Source organism: Lytechinus pictus, chromosome 5, assembly GCF_037042905.1.
Source record: "Lytechinus pictus isolate F3 Inbred chromosome 5, Lp3.0, whole genome shotgun sequence".
Lineage (NCBI taxonomy): Eukaryota > Metazoa > Echinodermata > Echinoidea > Temnopleuroida > Toxopneustidae > Lytechinus > Lytechinus pictus.
The window spans coordinates 45,159,310-45,178,573 of record NC_087249.1 but is presented as its reverse complement, the minus strand read 5'-3'; the positions used below and the strand labels follow the sequence as shown (position 1 = coordinate 45,178,573).

Sequence of the window (19,264 nt, the reverse complement as noted above, 5' to 3'; positions counted from 1 at the left end):
GGGAAAGGAAATACAGGCAGAAAAATTGAAATGGAAAGACTAGAAAGGATGAAAAGAGGAAATTGGAGGTATTCTTTTCTTGAAAGTGAGTGAAGTCCTGAAAAGGACTGTAAACCAGATGAGATGAGCTGAATATCAGTATGTTTTAATGCATTATTTAAAAAATATTCAAGATTGCATTTTGGTTTTTTTTTCTTTCTTTTTTGTATGTGTCATTAGTCACCACAAAGTTTTCCCAGAACAAGAAAGAGGTGCTGAAGCTATTGAAAGAAAACACTGAAGCAAGATTCAAGCAATTTAAGACTTTGGATGAAGCCCAAACATTTGCCAGATCACAAGCCAATCTCACCACTCCCAAGAAAGCAAATATCGTATCCAACTGCTCAGAGGTAGGAACTGCTTCTTAATTTCTCTCAATTTATTTAGTTACTCATGATATGTGAGGCAAGGGGTAGTTGCATTCAACTGGAAACTGTTTTACACAGCTGTGCTGTCAATCAATTAATCAAACAATCAGTCAGTCAATCAAACAATCATTCAATCAATCATCCAATCAGTTAATCAATAATTCAATTAACCAATCAGTCATTCAGTCAATCAATCAATCATATATAGTCAATGAGTTAATCAATCAATCATTCAGTCAGTCAATCAGTGAATCAATTAATCATTCAGTCAATCAATCAGTTAATCAATCAATAATTCAGCCAATCAACCAGTCAATCAATCAGTTGATAAATCACTCATTCAATCAATCAATCAATCAGTCAGTCAGTCAATAAATCAATCAGTCAGTCAATCATTCAATCAATCAATTAATCATTCAGTCAGTCAATCAATCAATCAATCAGTATTTAGTCAATAAACCAATCAATCAGCAAATTAATCAATAAAAATTAATCAATTAATCATTCAGTCAGTCAGTCAATCATTCAATAAATCAATCTATCTTTCAATAAGTCGGTCATTCAATTAATGAATTACTTAGATGTGATTTATTACTGTAAGATTCAATAAGGTCTGTAAATATAGCTTGTGATACAAGTACCACCATAGTATCTACTCCCTCTCTCCTTCCCCCCCCCTACAAAATAGCAAATAGAACATAATGCATCCATGATTTTTAAATTAGGTTTTAATCTTCATGATAATGATTTTTGTCTTGTATTTAGTATTTTACTATTATGAAATGAATGGTGTTTTTTGTGAAAATTGTTCACCTTAGTTGTTTTCAAAGTCATTACTGCTTTAATATTGAATCGCATAATGCCGGCAAGACTGCTAGAGGCATTCCACTTGTTTTTTTAATGTGATTTTATTTGAATTTGCAGCAGCCAGCTTCAAGTGACCGACCTAACAGTTACCGTACCCCCAAGCCTCAGCAGCTCAATGCACTTAGGTTTGCAATTGAGAAGAAGGACAAAGAGAAGTTCAGGTCCCTTGTCTGGGGAAACCCAAGACTTCTTGTGACGTCAGTAGACACCCCAACAACTCTTCATGTATGTTCTTGAATATTCAAATTTGAATGATGAGGATGATGATGACGAGGATGATGATGACGAGGATGATGATGATGATGATAATGATGACGATGATGATGATTAAGGTGATGTTAATGATGATGACGTTGATAATGATGTTGGTGATGATGATGATGAGGTTAATGATATTCAAGTCTTTCAAATCTTCGAGTTTGTCCTGTCTTCAAGATTGAATGATGACAAGTGATAAATGAAGAAAAGTGCTGCAACATTGCAGTGGGATATACTCATCATTATCAGGGAGAATAATGAAGCTCTGCTGAGTTTCGTAGATCTCTGTGATGCCAGTGGCAGGAAAAACGAAAACTTGACAAAACGTGAAGACTTGAAAGATTTGAAACTATAACTCGGCATAGTTTCTTTTATCGTGTGATGACGTTTGAAAACGTACAAAACTGTTGCTGCATCAATTAGTTTGCATCATTTTCAGTTCAATTCGACTCATCTATTTTATTTTTCTCTTCAATCTTTTTATATTTACAATGATAGTTGAAATTAGATGTTTACAACATAACAATGCAGTAACAGCAAATAGTGAATATTGATCTCAGAGATACTTCTCTTTTGTGTCTGCTTGCAAATAGATTCAATTTTAACTCTCTATCTTCTCGAAATGGTGGTTCCTGTACAATTGCTTCATCGGAATTACATAATTACAAGAGAGGTCTCATTTCTGATAACTTTGAAGAAGCCTCGTAACATTCTCTTCATCTTATAATCAATCTCTGAAAATTACAGGAGGGCTGCAAGTACAATGCCTTACACGTAGCAGCCATGAAGAACCTTCCAGGTATGATGGAGCTGATCTTGGAGACCATCGGCGACCCTGAGATTCCAAGGATGCTGTATCCTGGGGAATCGGAGGACGCCAGGACGGATCGGTGGGGGTTCCTCACACACCTGTACCTTAACTCGCTGGAAAAAGGGGTAAGGTTGTGGATAAGTTGTTACAAAGTTTTACCAGTCCATGAACAATATAGCAGAGCTTCTCAGCCTTTTTAATCTCAATGCCCTCTTTGCCATTTTAGGCCTACCTTCTCGGGGGGGGGGGGGGGGGGGGTGATCAATCTCACATAATCTTAATGAGAAAATTATCACTTAAATTTTGTCTTACTCGTAATTTTTTTCCCATTTTGCATCCTTTACAAAAATATCTTTAGAAAATCTACACTCTGATGTATGAAATAATTAAGATAAGCCACTTTGAAGGATACAAATTTTCTTCATTGTTTTCATTCATTTCAAAATAAAGAGGAAAGCGATAGGGCAAGATGGAACTCATTTTTTTTTTTTACATGAAATTTAATATTGCACATCATTTTACTCTTAGTGCTGCAGTTATTTCAGTAACAGTCTCCTTTACCTTCAAAATGTTTATTTTTTGTACATACAGTAAGTGAGTACTTTAAACTGTAATATTGCAATATGACGATAATCGCCATAGAATGGTCTCATATATATTAGCTCAGGTCTCTTCTTAGTTGAGATTGTTTTATTTGTTGGCTAATATCTTATTGCCTCCCTCATCCATCTTGATGATAGTAATTTAAATCTCTAGAGCTCTAGATCTTCCATGATGACATTTGTAAGGACAGGCAATCTTTTTGAATACTCTGTCAGCCTTCAAAATTGATAATAAAAGTGTTAACAGCAAGACCCTCTCCGTTTTGTCAACAAGTTTGGTTTTGTTATGTGCATTTGCGTCTTACAAGTTCATAAAAAATGTAATGAAAAATCTTAGCAGATTTTTGCTCTCAGGACTGTAAACCCAACTCAGTTTTGCTAGCAAGTTTTGGTTTGTTGAGTGCATTACCATCTGAAGTGTAATAAATGAGGTTTATTGTTTTGTGTTTGTTTTTGTTCTTAGAATGGTGAAACCCCGCTCCATTTTGCCAGCAAGTTTGGTTTCGTTGACTGTGTGTCTCTCTTACTTGGCCATCCAAAGTGTAACAAACAGATGGCCAATAAGTATGGACAGACTGCTAGCGAGGTAAGCACTGGTACAGGCAAAGTAATCGGGCATCCCATATTTTATGGGATTGTATGGAAGGGGGCAAACTACGAAAACAAGGATGATATCACTCTGATACACAAGAGCCTGAAAAAAACAATTCATGGCCAGGCAAAGTGTGCACGTGAAGTGAAAAGGGTATTCTCCCCATTCATTATTTGGGGTGGAAAAACCATGACAAAATGCTTGTTTAGGGTACTTTGAGATTGAAGAATGATTATTGTTTTACTTAACTCGGGGGAGGGGGTCAATTTGACCCCCCCCCCCCCTCTACAAATTTTGTCACTTTGCCGCGTGCGAAATTTTTGACCGCGCTGTTCGCTGACTTTTTATTAAATGTATGATTATTTTTACTTTTGTTTGATTAAATGGATTGATTTTATGTTATTTATGTTTTTGTGCGGGATTGAATTGAATCCAATGACCGGGGTAATAATATGCTGTAAAGTGCTTTGAGCCTTTCTGGGAAGAGCGCTGTATAAAAACTGGCTATTATTATTATCATTATAAAAGAATTAAAAAAAAAAAAAAATACATAGGAAATTAAATTAATTTTTTTGAAAATTTTACTATACAGTCTTGTAACTTAAATCCAGCTCTACGCGCTTGCAAATTTTCGTGGCAATCGCGCATTCAGCGGCTGAGATCTGAAGGGGGGTCAAATTGACCCCGCCCTCCCCCGGTATATCCTGGTCTGACATAGCCCAGTTGAATTAGGGTTAAGGCCCATTTTGAATGTCCATGTTTTTGTACAATCATGGTTTCCTCCTTGTAATGACAGTGCCACCCCCCCCCCGGATAGTTTTATTCTATTTATTCTAAGGCCTTAGCATTCAAAATATTGGGGCAAGTCTACTTTTCATTCGGGCACATTTCTTTTTTACAGTATGTTATTCATGGGGAAATTTGAAAGGGCACACAAAATATGCTTTGGCAAATACCAGTATTGAGGTAAATCAATTAAAAGCTTGAAGCAAGCATTGATTTCATGACAAAGGCCCGTATTCTGAAGACAGGTTTAACTTAGACCATGGTCTAACTCTGTGCTGAAATTATGGGAAGCCATAAGTGTCAAAATTGTTTACATTGTTTGTTTCTTATGTTTGCTGTGCTCTTTTCTGATTCTTCAATGGTGAAGACAATGATCTTATTCATACTTCCTAGACAATTGAGAAAGATTTGAGAGTCAAATGAGCTGAAATATCATATATCTACTGTTAGTGAATTATGTCACAATCGGCTATCCATACTTAAACCACAACTTTAAACCCGAGTTTAATTTAAACTCGACTTCAGAATACGGGCCAAAGTATTTCAAACCAAGGTTGATTGTCACTGTAGCCCTTCAACTCAATCAGAAATTCGTAGAATATCCTAATATCTAGTTGCCTAATTAAAGGTGCTGATGAGATTAAGTAAATTTATGTTCACGAATTTTACTGAGAAAATTTGTAAGCATTATAATTCTTAATATCTTTCGAATGACGTTAGTGTCTGTCCAGGCTGGTTTGAAAATAAAGTTAGCCAAATTTGCAACAGTCTACTGGGTTTTATTTTGCGACAGAGGGTCGTGTACACTTGTTTAATGAAAAAAAAATGTTTTCTATCAAAAAGTCTAATCATTGTTTGCATTTGATTTATTCAGATTATCTGCAACCGATACAGGAACAACGATAAAGAAAAAGTGAAGGCAGCCATTGCCGAGCTATTGGATGGTGAGTGTTATCCTTGGGGGTGTGTTTCACAAAGGAACAGTCTGACTGAATTTTGCCCAACATGGGGCCTGTTGCAGTTGATATGAAACTCTACCCCAGAAATGGAATACAATCAGAAGTGCACATTTCTGGTTTTTTTTATTTAATTTGTTACGTTTAAATGCATTTTTTTTTTTGGGGGGGGGGCAATCAGCCCCAAATGTACCTGTAGCTTTAGCTGGGGATCTCTCTATCAAAGACAAGTAAAATCTGTTGGGCGAAACTAAACATTACTGTTTACGAGTATGAAATACAGTTTTGCATGTTTAGCTTGCCACTATCTGGTTTATAGTAACAAGAATGATCTTTCTAATTATTTTACAGAGTGAATTAAGCCCAGGAAGTCAATTAAATAGTTTAGAATTTTCTGTCTTTTTTGTGTTGTTTGAGTGATTTTTGTGCTAATTTTCATCTTAATCAAGATGCAAGATTAGAAGGGTGAAATTCCCCTGGGCTAGGCAATTTTAAATTAGCCTGGGTTGTAATAGGGTTAATCAAAATACTTCTATCCCGTTCAGCTAGATAACTTTGAAACATGATCTTGGTAGTTAAAAACTTTTATTAACAAGTATCTTGGTATTTGCATGCAAAATGTAATATTCAGTCCCACTTTGTGGAAACAACAGGGAAATTTCAAGCTGCTTGGCATATGAAAAGTATGATCTTGACCGACTAAATCTCAACCTCTTTTAAAAGTTGTTTTGATTTGAAGCATAGATCTTCAGCTTTATCATGATCTATAAATCAGTTGCGCTCAACCAAAAACAAGTGTAAAACATTATTCGTCAGGTGAAAATAATTCTTTTGTAGCCTGTTTAGAGGTTTTAAAAAAATCACCTAAATTACCATTTTTAGAAATAAAGCCAAACACAAGACATGAAAGAATGATTCTTCCTCTTTGCAAAAATAGCAAAAAACAAAATTTGATAAATATTTTGGAGCAGCATTGACTGTATTAAAAGCTACTTAAATATGTAGAACCTTTCTATTCATGCATATTACTTGGAAAAAAGGAGCGAATTTTTAAGGACCTCTCTACTGACTGTAAATTCATGCATAACTTTACAAACTAATTCATGAAACAGCCCCCCCCCCCCCCCCACGTTACAAAGTCAACACTGCTGCTAGTATGAAAGGATGTTCCTCTGGTTAAGTAAGGAAAGTTTAGAATCTGATAATATGTGCAGACATTTTAGCCCTTTTTTTAAAAGAGGTGTCAATTGTACCATGGTACAAAACCATGGATTATAGAGGTTTTTGGGGCCTGTTGCATAAAACTTTTGCCATAAAAAACTCTGGCAAATTTTTTGCCAGATTTTTTTAATGAGTAATTTTCAATGGCATAATTTTGTTTTGCCAGAGTTTTTTTTATGGCAAAAGTTTTATGCAATGGGTCTTGTGTTGTAGCATTTCCCTTTTAGCGCCCTTTGCCAAAAGCATGCATTTTTAAAATTGTATTTTTCTCAGTGTAGGCAATGAAACAACAATATTTATGTACAAAAGTTTGCATATTCCATGGTGTTTTACTATGGGACAATTAAAACCTCTTTTGAGGATACTGGCCTATGCTTTTGTGTTCTATGTATGCAGGAATGGACAAATATGATAAAATGTATTCCTTGATAATTCTCCATTGTAGATCACTTCTACGTGCCTATGTGGAGAACAGAAGACAATTCATCGCCAGCTGTGATTGGTGAACCCTGGTCACCTGACGTTCCTAATAGCCAATCAGCTCTCTTGTCTGAGCAGCCCAAGGGTAGTCCAATAGACAGTAATATATCACTGCGAGCGCTGGCTGGACCCATGTCACCGTCGGAGGTTAGTTTGCTTGGAATGCCAGAAAGATTAGGTGTTTCCCATAATGATAGAAATAATATTCAGTTCTAATAAAGCACATACATGTATATGTGAGTGGCGAGAAGCCAAAAAGTGGCTTATTTCTTAACTTTAATCCCCCTGACTGGATCAAAGCAAAATTGTTAATCAACCTTGAGAAAAATTTCTGAATTTTTCGGAATCAGGCTTAAAAAATGCCGCAATGTGTAAACATCACCATGAGAACTAGCGTTGGATAGGCGATGCCCATTTTCACTAATTGAATATTTATCAATAATAATTATCCACTCATTCATTAGAATTAATACATGTAGGTATTTTTTCTTATTTCCAAAGGGTAGGGCCACTATAATTTGTTAGAGGAATTGCAGGAAAACAACGTAGCATAAATTTGATGACCATATCTACTGAATTGTTGCCTAGCAACATAGCTTTCCTTAGCTCCTTATGTAAACCACTTATTTTTCCATTTCAAACCTAAATTTTAGGCTTTTTTGACTAGGTGAAATTAAACCAAGTAAGTTGCATCAATAAAATAATATAAATTCTTATTGAAACATGATTAAAAACAAAGGAAAATAACTAATTTACACACCTAAAATTCTTTTTTACCAAGCTCCGCCTGACATATCTATCCCTTCACATATTGTTTTATTTTGACTACATTGACACACTGTACAATATACATATAAACTCTTAAAATAGTTGGGCAAAAATGCCCAACTTTTAACCAACCCTGGGCAACATTCTGTCCACACAACTATTGGTTAACCCTAACTAGGCCGGGCTTTTTTGGCTGTTCTGTGGCCGGGGGGGGGGGGGGGGGGGGGTTGATTCAACCCCCCCCCCCCTGAGATCTCGGCCGCCGATCGCGTGAGCGCCGCAACATTTTGCACGCTGGTAGTGTGTGATGTAATCTACAAGGCTGTATGGTAAAATTTTCCAAAATAATGAAATTTTATTTTATATGAATTAATTATGCTAATTTATGCATAAATCATACTTTTTGCTCTAATTCACTAAATAAAGCTCCTAGAATGCAAATTTTTTGTAAAAATATTCTTTGTAGCATTCTTAACAATCGCAATTAAAAAAAACTTCGGTTTGGAAATCAATTTCTTATGTATTTTATGAATTTCTTTGTTTTTCAACCTTTTGTTTTTCTTTGTTTTTTTCACCAGATTTATTGCACAACCTTTTTGAAGCATAATTATTCTAAAATCAATTGATTTCAGCTGTTTAAAGTAAAAATAATCATATCTTTATGAATAAGATGAGAAAACTCAATTTGCATTGACTTTGTACACAAAATAAGTTTTGGAACAATTTTTGGTCTGACATGCACTTACAAAATGTTGCGTAATTTCGGAACCGCATACCCGGGCATCGTAAGTTTGGTCTCAAAAGATGCGCAAGACTTAAAAGTATAAACTCTGCGAGTGGCGCGGTCAAAAAATTCACGCGGTGGAATGATCACAGAAAATGTTGAGGGGGGTTTGATTCAACCCCCCGGCCTGTTTAGGGTTAAAATCTGTCCAAATTGGGTATAAATAAAAACTAGTAATTAGGTAATAAATTTGCTACATTGGATAATAATTGCCCAGAATATATATATATACATATATATGAAAAAAGGGCAGATAGCTCTGGGGAACCTTGATTTAAGCTACGCCTACCATTGTTCTCTTCATCCATTTCTTTCACAAAATATTAGAATAAAAGAGTTGCCAAAGCTGTTGTACGTGTATACTTTCACACATTTGCATGCTTTCTCCTATAAGTGTACTGTATCAAAGCAATATAGCTTTGATCCAGCTGAGGCATGGCGGCTTGTCATTGTTCAAAACCCACCTACACCCGACAAAGGAAATCATAATTGGTATAGTGTCGAAAATCTCTCCATCTGATGGTCAATCGGATCGGGGTCAGAGTCCTGGGTTTTGAGGATAGCATTGAGAATGATTGGCTGTGATGCTCTGATCAGTGTCATTATCATGGTAGCTGGTGAATTACTTTTTTGTACGAAGGAGACTGGAAATAGCTGCTTTCAATGTAAGCAGAAAAACAACTGGTGAAAAGGAAACCATGTTGACTATAAAGTCCAGAGAATGGGAAAAAACAGAAGGAAAATATAAAGTCTGCCAGATCCTTGTATTGGAGAGAAAATGAAGTCTAGAATAGGATTTAAAATGGCTGAATTTCCCACCAACATGTGTGTGCGCGGTAGATGGAGAGGGAGACACCTCAAACATCAAAAGCTGTGGATGGGACTGTTGTAATCTATTGCACACATCGGCTTAATGGGATTCAACTTTGATAGTCAATTTAACACTATATTCTTGGGCTCTTAGAGGGTAAGATTTACTCCAATATCATGGCGAAACATAATTCAACAAAATAATGAATCTGTTACAAAAGAAAATTTAAAAAATAGATTGAAAATTTAAAAAAATATATATTTTTTAAAAATCAGGCAGTGTCTGGAACACATCCTCCTCACTCATTCCAGACATGTATTTTGCCACTCTCCATCCAGGTGTCAAGTGGGTATCTGGAACGATATGAAAGCCTATGTAGTATGCTTTGCAATTGAGTTTGGAAACTTTTTTTGAGGTAGTGCATGTACTGTGTGCGGGGGAATGCCAAGATCTGATGACCAGGGCAAGGTTGAGAACTTTTAGATGTCGTTCTTGGGAGCAGTTCATCAACATTTTTGTCCGCCTATGTCAGATCTGACAACTTTCCTTGATTTTTAATGGCTGAGAAGCAATGTTACTATGGTAGCTGTCTAATAAAATGGGACTTGTCAAATAAAACTTCCGACAAGTCCTTTCATGAAACGCTTGCCTGATGTATTAAATACCATATAAAAACAGAATGATAATACCATTTTAATTATTGTGGCAGGCCAACTCTGCAGAAATTATCCTGATGACAGCTCCTCTGTTCCTGCCATTAGCCATGAACTATGAACATGTCCCTATCATGTGATATGATCAGTTCTGGAGTGGCTTTTAACTCTGCTGAATCTGTCTTTCTTGCCTGACATCCGATGCAAAATTCTTTTCTAATTACATTGCAAAACTTTTTGAAGATATCCCAATCTTTGGGCAAACCAGATCTCTTTGCTTTATTATACAATCTTTGTTTTTTCCTACACATTCTCCTATGTGTTCTTGTGAACCATGGTAAATTTCGTCTATTAGAAGCCAACTTTACTGGTACATGGTCCTTCATTATGGATTTCAGCTCTTTTTCCAAGTTATCCCATTTATCCTGCGTTGAGCAGTTCATAAAACTTTCCCTGTACTTCTTACAAAACTGGTTTATTCTTTCTTTAATTCTTTCCTCATCAGCTTTCTGTCTTTGGAAAATTACTCGTTTAGGTTTACAATTCCTTCTTACTTTGACATTGATACTTGATTCTACTATATCATGATCACTAAGCCCTGCGATAACATTTACGTCTTAGACGACAGCAATGTTATTTGAAAAGAAGAGGTCTAATATATTGTTTTCCCTTGTTGGGCTATTTACTAACTGTTCTAAGCCATTGCTAATTGTAACATCTAATAATGCTTCAGCAGTTTCTTTTGAGGCTGAACTTGTTTGCAATACAATTGCCTCTTTCCAGTCAATGTTACTTTGATTAAAATCTCCTTGGATGATGACATCATAAGGCTTAACATGAGCATTTATCAAGTCAAGTGATTCTTTAAGAGAATACACAGTAGTCATATCATTGTGTTTAGGTTTATAGACTGTAGCCAATAAAATTGGTCTTCTATGTATTAGACTGGTCTTGTTCTCAGATTTGGTTTTGGCATTGTACTTGACTAAATGTTATGCAACCAAACAGTCAGTTGAATGAGTTGAGTAACAGAGTATCCCAGCAATAGAGTAGGGTAACCAACACTACATAAAGTCTGCCAAAAGAGTAATTTAAGACTAAGAATGCATACTGAGCTCAATGTGACGTAGAAATGGAACTTTAATGATTATCAATCCAAGTCAAAGTAGGGGTAATAACAATGGCATGTCAGTTGAGGCAAAAGCAATTATGTTATTGATTTTTATAGATATCAATGGAAAACACTCTGTAAAAACTATCTGGAAAGCTATCTGAATCAAAGACATACAGGTGTATAGCTCAGAAATACTTAATACTTAGGATTGCTGAGTTAGGCAAGAAATGGCTTCTGATGATGGAAAACAGTATCTGCTATCAAGTCCATTATTGAGCACATATCCGCAATATTTCCATCAAAATAGATGAACGTAAAAATCACATCATTCGAATAGCTAATCACTTGGGTATTCATTTGTGAAGAACTACCATATATTGCATTGTTCATCTCCAATTCAAGTTTTGTTGTTTTAGTCTCCTAACAAAATCTCATGCTTCTTTGGTTTTCTCATGATGCAGTCCAGAGCTAATAGTGCTGTTGGAATCAGTTTTAGTTTATAAATGGGTGTTTATAATAATAATAATAATAATATAGGTATATTTACCCAGGGAAGCCACTTCAGTTCCGAAAACTGTTCTCCCAGTGGGCCCTGCTATTATAATTACCCCGGCTTTAGCTGGGCTGCGTAGGCGCTCAAAGCATTCAAGGAATTTCTTCCTACCGGGTACCCATTCACCTCACCTGGGTCGAGTGCAGCACAGTGTGGATAAATTATTGCTGAAGGAAATTACGCCATGGCTGGGATTCGAACCCACGACCCTCTGTTTCAAAGTCAGAAGGCTAATCCACTGGGCCACAACGCTCCAGTGTTTCTTCAATCCCTTTTAAGCCAGAGTCAAAACTGATCTCAATGGATACTTTTGAGCTCTGATACAGAGTTGGTAATCATTAGTCTCTCTCCATCTCTCTCACACTCTCTCCTTTACAGGCTGTGGGCTTCCAGAAGGAATGGAAAACACCACCATCTTCCAGTAAAAAGAAAGCTGTTGCCGTCAGAAGAGGAGACAGTGAAAAAGGATTGGAACGATTAGGAAGGTGAATACTGACGTTATGTTCAGAATACTTTCATTCCTTTTCATCTTCTTCCTCCCTTTCCCCTTTCCTTCTCACCTCCTCTTCTTATTCTCCGTTCCTCCTTCCAACCTCCCTCTTCCCCATTCTCACCTTCTCTTCCTCTTCTTCCTCTATCATACATTTCACCTCCTCTTCTTATTCTTCCTCTCCCTACCTATCTCTCACCTCCCTCTCTCCCTTCTCACACCCCTTTCTTTCCTTTATTCTTCCCAACTCTCCCTTCTGTTCACTCTTCCTCCTTCCTAGCTTTCCCATTCTTCCTACCTGTCACGTTCTCCTTCCCACCCGCCCTTTCTATTCACTCTTCCTCTCTACCTCTTCCTATCCCCCCCTTCCTGCTTGTCATGTCCCCTTCCTCACCCCCTTTTCCTATTCTCCCTCCCTCGTTCCTACCTCTCACTTTCCCCTCCCCTCTCATCTCCCCTTCCCTTTTCACCTCCTCTTCCTATTCTCACTCCCTTCTTTGCAAACTGATGATCCAAATATCATTATTAGACTACTGCTTTATCAAATTTTATTCTGATATTCTTATACTGGGTTTGTCATGGATGGACATTCAAAAGTTTTTTGAAAGAATGAAGGCCCACAGAAAATGTAGCAATGAGGTGTGATGAGTCATTTTATGTTTCATTTTGATGGACAGTGTGGTTGCTACAGTGGTCGGCACCGGTCGTAACTCTCCACTATTCAAAATTTCTGACCAGCCTAATGTAATATCACACCCGCCTGTCTGGTACTATTTTCCCACTGATAAAGAAATCAATGTACTAAAAAGGATTTTGGTTCAAGCCTATCTTTAGAAGGAAAATCAGGTGCGCAGTCAAAAATGAAATACCTGTATATTTTGGTCTTGTTTATGTAACCCTTTCTCATGCATTTCAGGATATAATCTTTGTCTGTAGCATTCTAATATACAATTTCTAAATTTGTAAAGTGCTCTAAGGGCCAGCTTTAAATGTAAATAAAAACATTACCAAGAGCAGCTTTTAGATGCCAATTTAAGTTATCATGGCTTGGGAGAAAAAATGCCGAATTTGAATTCTAACAGCTGCAAAAACATCCTATCACCACTACACTTTTGTAATATGGAATGCTACATTATACGATACTTGAGTATAATTCACTTTACTTATCCTTTATCAAAGCTGTACAGGTAGAAGCCCGACTTTCCTCTGTTCTATCAGGGAGCTTGCCCATACAGGAAAGTACCCTGTTCGAACAACTGAAAAAAACTGCCAGATTCAAATTCTAATAGCTGAAAACATAATTATCAAATGACCACTACATGTACATTTTTGAAATATTGGAATATACATGTAGACCAGTTCGTAGTAAATTCATGGACAATTTTGGTCAAATGACCTTTCATTTCTTTCATTGTGATAGGCAGTTTTCAAAGCAAGATATTATGTAAGCATGCCTTACATAGCAGGATGAAGAAATTGAATAGATCAGGTGACTAGAATAGCACACCAATGAACACTCTATGGAGGTATTTGTTGCATTTCTACTTTGAATGCATATTATAGCATGTTGTACAATGTACTTGGCAAACTGAAATACCAGTCATTCGTGGACGCATTGTTTTTTTGTGGATGTAAATGAAAAATACAATTCATAAGAATATATGAATAATCAAGACATCAAAGTTGGTGCTTATCTCATTAGATTTTAAACCACCATGTCACTTTAGTACCAATGATCTTCCTCTGATCATGCGCAGAATCTTCTGATCATGCGCTGAGTGGAACTGCGAACTGGCTTATTAGACGATACTTGAGTATAATTCACTTTACTAAAAAAAACCTTTATCAAAGCTTTAGATGGGCTTTGACCCAAAAAATGTGACAAGTTTTTGTTGCCTTGAACCCTTAGGCAAGGTGTGGGGCATTAAACGTTTGCACTTTCCACCACTAAAAAGTCCTTGGTGGTGATGCTCTACCTACATTACCTATGTTCCTTCTCTTTAAAGAGGTTAGATGTCATGGTTTTTCATCATTCTCTACTTTTTTCTTTCTTTTTCATTATCTTTCTTTTTGTTTTTCTTTCTCTACTTTAATTTTCTACTGTTTTCTATCTTTCTTTCTACTTTCTGTTTCATCTTTGCTCTACTTTCCTTCTTTCCTATCAGGGAGCTTGCCCATACGAGGAAGGTACCCTGGATGGAGTACTGGACTTTCCTTGATGACTTTGTGGACTTCTCAAAGACCGAGGGTCTTGAAATCCTTGAAGGCTATCTTGCCAACAGATACTGTGAACTGAAAGGTAATCATGGGCCCTGTTTCATAAAACTTGTTATAGAAACAAAGTTAACAGTTAAAAGCTACTGAAATCCTTCAGTCTGATTGGCTGTTATTAAATTTGTTAAAGGTATTCAATTCAATTCAATTTATTCAACCATAAAAATATGTATATAAAAATCATACAGTGTACATAATAATGCAATAAATAGTACAAACTATGGCTAGGACCATAAAAAAGCAAACTGCTTGTAGAGAATGGCCCCATTATATTATACATTTGTTATTATAACAAATCATTATGAAATTGGACACCGATCTGGGCCCCAACTTACAAGGAGTTGTGAATGATCCGATCAACCTCAGCTATGGAAATCCACGGATGTCATAAATTTTCATCCAGCAAATTTGCACAAGTCCCTTGAAAAAAAAAGCACATTGAATTGTCAAGACTACATGTATGATACGTGCATGGATATACATGTACATCATATTTATAAAAAAATTTGAACAGACATATGCATTTTAGATGTTAGGGTTGCTGGCTTTCCATACAGTTGATTGGATCAATTACAATTGTTTGTGAGACAGGAGCCTGTATGTACATGTATGTGATTAACAAGTACATGTAGCATGATCTGGGGAGTGTTTCATGTAAGCTGAGTACTGCAAATCCTTGTAGCTGATTGGCTGAGAGCAAATTAGTTAGTGAAAAATCGATGACGAATCTTTTCATGAAACACTCCCCTGGTGGTTTGATTTTAGAGACCTAACTGTCTGGATAAGACTCTGGTTTAGAGATGATGCTGCAACTCTTAGTATCATATGTTATAATCAGGAGAATTGCACCACTTAGTAGTAGTAGTAGTAGTAGCAGTAGCAGCAGCAGCAGCAGCAGTAGTATGGTTTTATTTACTGATCGTTGCAGCCTGTAGGTTCAATTACATCCAGTTTACAAGTTAAAAAGATACAATCATAATATAGAGTAATACAATACATGTACGTACAATGGGTTAAATGAAATACAATATTGTACAGAATAAACTCATACAATAAAAAGAGAAAGGATTATGGTAGACAATTGTAGATAAGAGGGGGTAAAAGATAAAGAAAAAATGGACAGGATGAGAAAAATAAAGACGATAGGGAGGAAAAGGAGGGAAAGAAAAAAAGAAATGATTGGAAAGGGATGAGGATAAAGAGGAAGAGGGGGTAAGAAGAGATGAATGGAACTAGAATTCATAATAGAAAAGAGAAGGAGAAGTTCGATAAATTAGGCAATCAACGCAGAGAGTGAAAAAAATAATTGTATACATAATTTACAGTATCGTATTTCGTTCAGTATCATAAACAATTGCCAACTTTCAAAATTAGAATTCAAATGCAAATAAACAGGTATTGTTTGCTTCAAGTCTGAGAAAGAGCTCCAAAAGTGTGTGGATAAACTCATGGCATCATTATTTTATTACTACACCATGATTTTTCCTGACTTATGAGTTAATCTGTGCATTTTTTGACAGATTTTGACGCCAAAGTTTGTTTTGATTTCTGTTAGGAAATATGTTATAAAGAATTTGATTTGTCCATAGTTTCTTTCACCATGCAAAAAAAGGTATCTTTCCTCTGAAATTTTATTTTATGCCTCATCATATCCCATTCCAATTTGTACACAAAGAAATTTCTGATCCTTTCAAGAAAAGATGAATGAAAAGTTGCAGTAAACGCGGATTTCATGAGAAAATCTGTGAAACCATTGTTAATTGTTACTATATCTTTATGGATCTAGATGTGGTACAGTTACATGAGCTTTACTTTTGTGAAATCACAAAATCTAAGATGGACAAAAATATCATTCTGCAGATTGCCAACACCGATAAGAACATATGGAACAGTGTATTATTACTTGGAAAAATACCTGTCAAGTGGCTGGAATGTCATGCTTATTTTGCTAATTTCTCAGCAATTACACAACATCTGGCAGAGTCATTTGGCATTTTTTCTCTTATTTCATACATTCAGACAATTTGGTGGTTATTTTATTGGATTCTGTATGAACTCATTTTGAAATCATTACCACAACCGGCATTTATATTCAGCAAGTCTTGATAATGCTCTGTTCATTAATTTTTTTAGAGACATCATCTGTGAAGAAAAGCAGTATCACCAAGGACCCTTCTGCTGTTATGAAGAACTTGGTGACTGAGTTTGTCTCAAGTACCTCCAATCAAGCAGGAACCAGCACTAGCACTCCCAATAAGGATGGTATGGATGCTGTAAAAAGCAAAACGGGGGAGGAAAGAATCAGCAATATGGAACTGAAAAAATGTGAGCCAGATAACCAATTTACTTGTGACCAAACAAATAAGTCTACAGATTCTGCTAGGGAAAGCAATGTGCAAAGCATTGCCTGTGAACTTGAGGAAATGTCATTGAGCTCGAAAGAGAAATCAGATAGGAACTTTGGAGAGAAAAGAGCGGACGACAGTGAGGGGGCTCTTAGAAATTCTCTGAGGTTAAACGCTGGTGGCGATTCCTGTACTGTTTCTTTTGTTCAATCGCCAAAGGAACCTTCTTCAGATACTGTACTGGGAGCGACTGAACAGCCACCAGAGACAAAACCCTCAACTCCTGATGCTTTAGGAAGGATCAGTAGTGCTGGAGAGTTCAAAGAAACATTAGACCGGACTTCTCATCCTGTAGTTAGTCCAAATTGTAAACCTATCAAGAACTCAACAGAATCTAGAGCTAGTGGTGAACTTACAGAACACACTTCTCCTGCGAGCACAGCTTGTCAAAGTCCTTGTCCAGAACCAATTGGAAGTTCAAATTTAAGGACTCCTGAAAGGACATCAATGGCAGGACAGATGACCAAGCTCCTGTTTAGTCCTGTCCAGATGATAACAAATATGATGTCACAACTTAGCCTAGGATCTGTGAAAAGACAGATAGTTAGTGAGGAGAGTGATGTTGACACTGGTGTGTCTGATGAAACTGAAAACCTTGTGGACCACGAAAGAAAAGAGGGAATGAGTGTATCAAACAATGCTGCCTGTGATTCACAAAATATTCTTGAAACCCCTTTAAATCATGAACAGAATCAAATAGCCTCTATTGGACCTAGATTTAATGATGGTGCTAATGAGAACACAAAGAAGTCGGACACTTCACATCCCGTTGCCTCAGTAGAGCACAGTTCAACACCTCGTACAACTACAAGCCTTGAAGGAAGTGCCATGGCTACTCATCAACCGGAACTGTCTGAATCTGATCATGTCCCACATCATGAAGAGAATGCCAGCCCAGATAGAACAGGGGATGCGACTGCTAATGGTGTTTCTTGCTTTAAAACACCAGAAAACCAGAAGATTTTATCAAGTTCCCCATCACCAACAAGCGGGAGTCCAGAATGTAGAATTCTCTTCATCAATGGGTAAGTTTAATTTGTTAAAGCTAATTACAAATTACATGTAGTATAATTTGACGTAAAAGTCCGTAAAGTCAAGATTTATTGCAACCATGTCATCATATATTTTGATCTGGTTTATATTCGTTAACATAATTTTGTGAAATCATGAATTTTAGGCTGAAAAATGACCACACTGAAGATAAGCTTATGTGGGATAGGGTACTAGTAATGTACTCCTTGGAAAAATACCTGACACCTTGCTGAAATGCCATGTTTTTGTTTTATCTATTTCTCAGCAATTACACTCTTTCTACTAGAATTATTTTGCTCATAGAAATGAAAATATTTGGGTCATCATTTACTTGGATTCTGGTCAAACTCATTCAGATTTTTACCACAACCGGCTTATACGTGTAATGTCAATCTATTTACAGGGTTCATTGGCTTGGATTACAATTTTGCAGTCGCAGGGTGGGAGGGGGAGTCACAATGATTAGATTGTCACTGAAAATGAATTTCCTAGTTACATGCCATATTTTATTTACCATTTCCTCTTCAATTCATGCTGTATTTATTCACCATTTCCTCTTCAATTGATTAAAAATGACTTCATCCATTCAATACATGAAGACACATTATTCAGAACAGGCTTACATCTATTTTCAGTCATTATGACCCAATTCGGCACATGCTTGCATATCACAAATCAAAACTTGAAAAGTCATAACTAAACTACACCTTCATGAATATATTTCTTTATTTAATTTTTCAGTGATCTTCCAACTAAAATAGACCAACACGTTCTTCGGGCCATTGAGAATATAGACATTGATGACAGGTTTCCCTTTGTGAAAAGATGGAGACAAGCAGTGGAGCAGGTACCCGAAGAGACGAGACAAAGGTGAGCTTCCTGATGATGGTGATGATGATGATGATTGTGATGATGGTGATGAGGATGATGAGGATGATGATGATGATGATGGTAATGATGATGGTGATCATGAAAATGATGGTTATGATAATGATTATAATCATAATTATAATTTAATTTAATCTTCCGAATGCTAATACTAATCATCCGCAAATCCAGAATTTCCTTTTTAAGGGGGCTGATACATATATTTGCCTTGAAAATTAGACAAGCAAAGAATTTGAAAACTAAAAATAAAGGGTCATTACTCCATAATGAAAGCATTTTATGGGCCGGGCCATTCTCTTTTCCAAATTTTACACTGGGTACCCCCCCCCCCCCCCCGAGTCCGCCACGCTAATGATAATAAAGTAATAGTAGTTAAAAAAATAAACATAATAGAGTCAATATAATAATCAAGTTCATAATCATAATACCCATTCTTCCAATAAATTTCATTTATGGTCTATCAAGTCAAGTCCCGAAGCTAAATCATTGAGTTATGTTGGTCTCAAATAATG

The 19,264-nt window shown here is 36.4% G+C and overlaps 1 protein-coding gene across 4 annotated transcripts in view; it reads left to right on the top strand.

Annotated features, from left to right (window-relative positions):
• Nucleotides 1-19,264, top strand: part of LOC129261454 (ankyrin repeat and LEM domain-containing protein 2-like) — a 29,122-nt gene that overhangs the window by 4,335 nt on the left and 5,523 nt on the right. For 3 of the 4 annotated variants that reach the window (XM_064099083.1, XM_064099085.1, XM_064099084.1), the window contains exons 3-12: nt 220-389; nt 1,332-1,499; nt 2,280-2,468; nt 3,409-3,531; nt 5,198-5,267; nt 6,946-7,127; nt 12,042-12,148; nt 14,319-14,452; nt 16,561-17,857; nt 18,606-18,734. In XM_064099083.1, coding sequence (XP_063955153.1) covers nt 220-389; nt 1,332-1,499; nt 2,280-2,468; nt 3,409-3,531; nt 5,198-5,267; nt 6,946-7,127; nt 12,042-12,148; nt 14,319-14,452; nt 16,561-17,857; nt 18,606-18,734 — 2,569 coding nt within the window. The remainder of the gene's footprint in view (nt 1-219; nt 390-1,331; nt 1,500-2,279; nt 2,469-3,408; nt 3,532-5,197; nt 5,268-6,945; nt 7,128-12,041; nt 12,149-14,318; nt 14,453-16,560; nt 17,858-18,605; nt 18,735-19,264) is intronic. The other variant, XM_064099086.1, reaches the window with a different exon arrangement.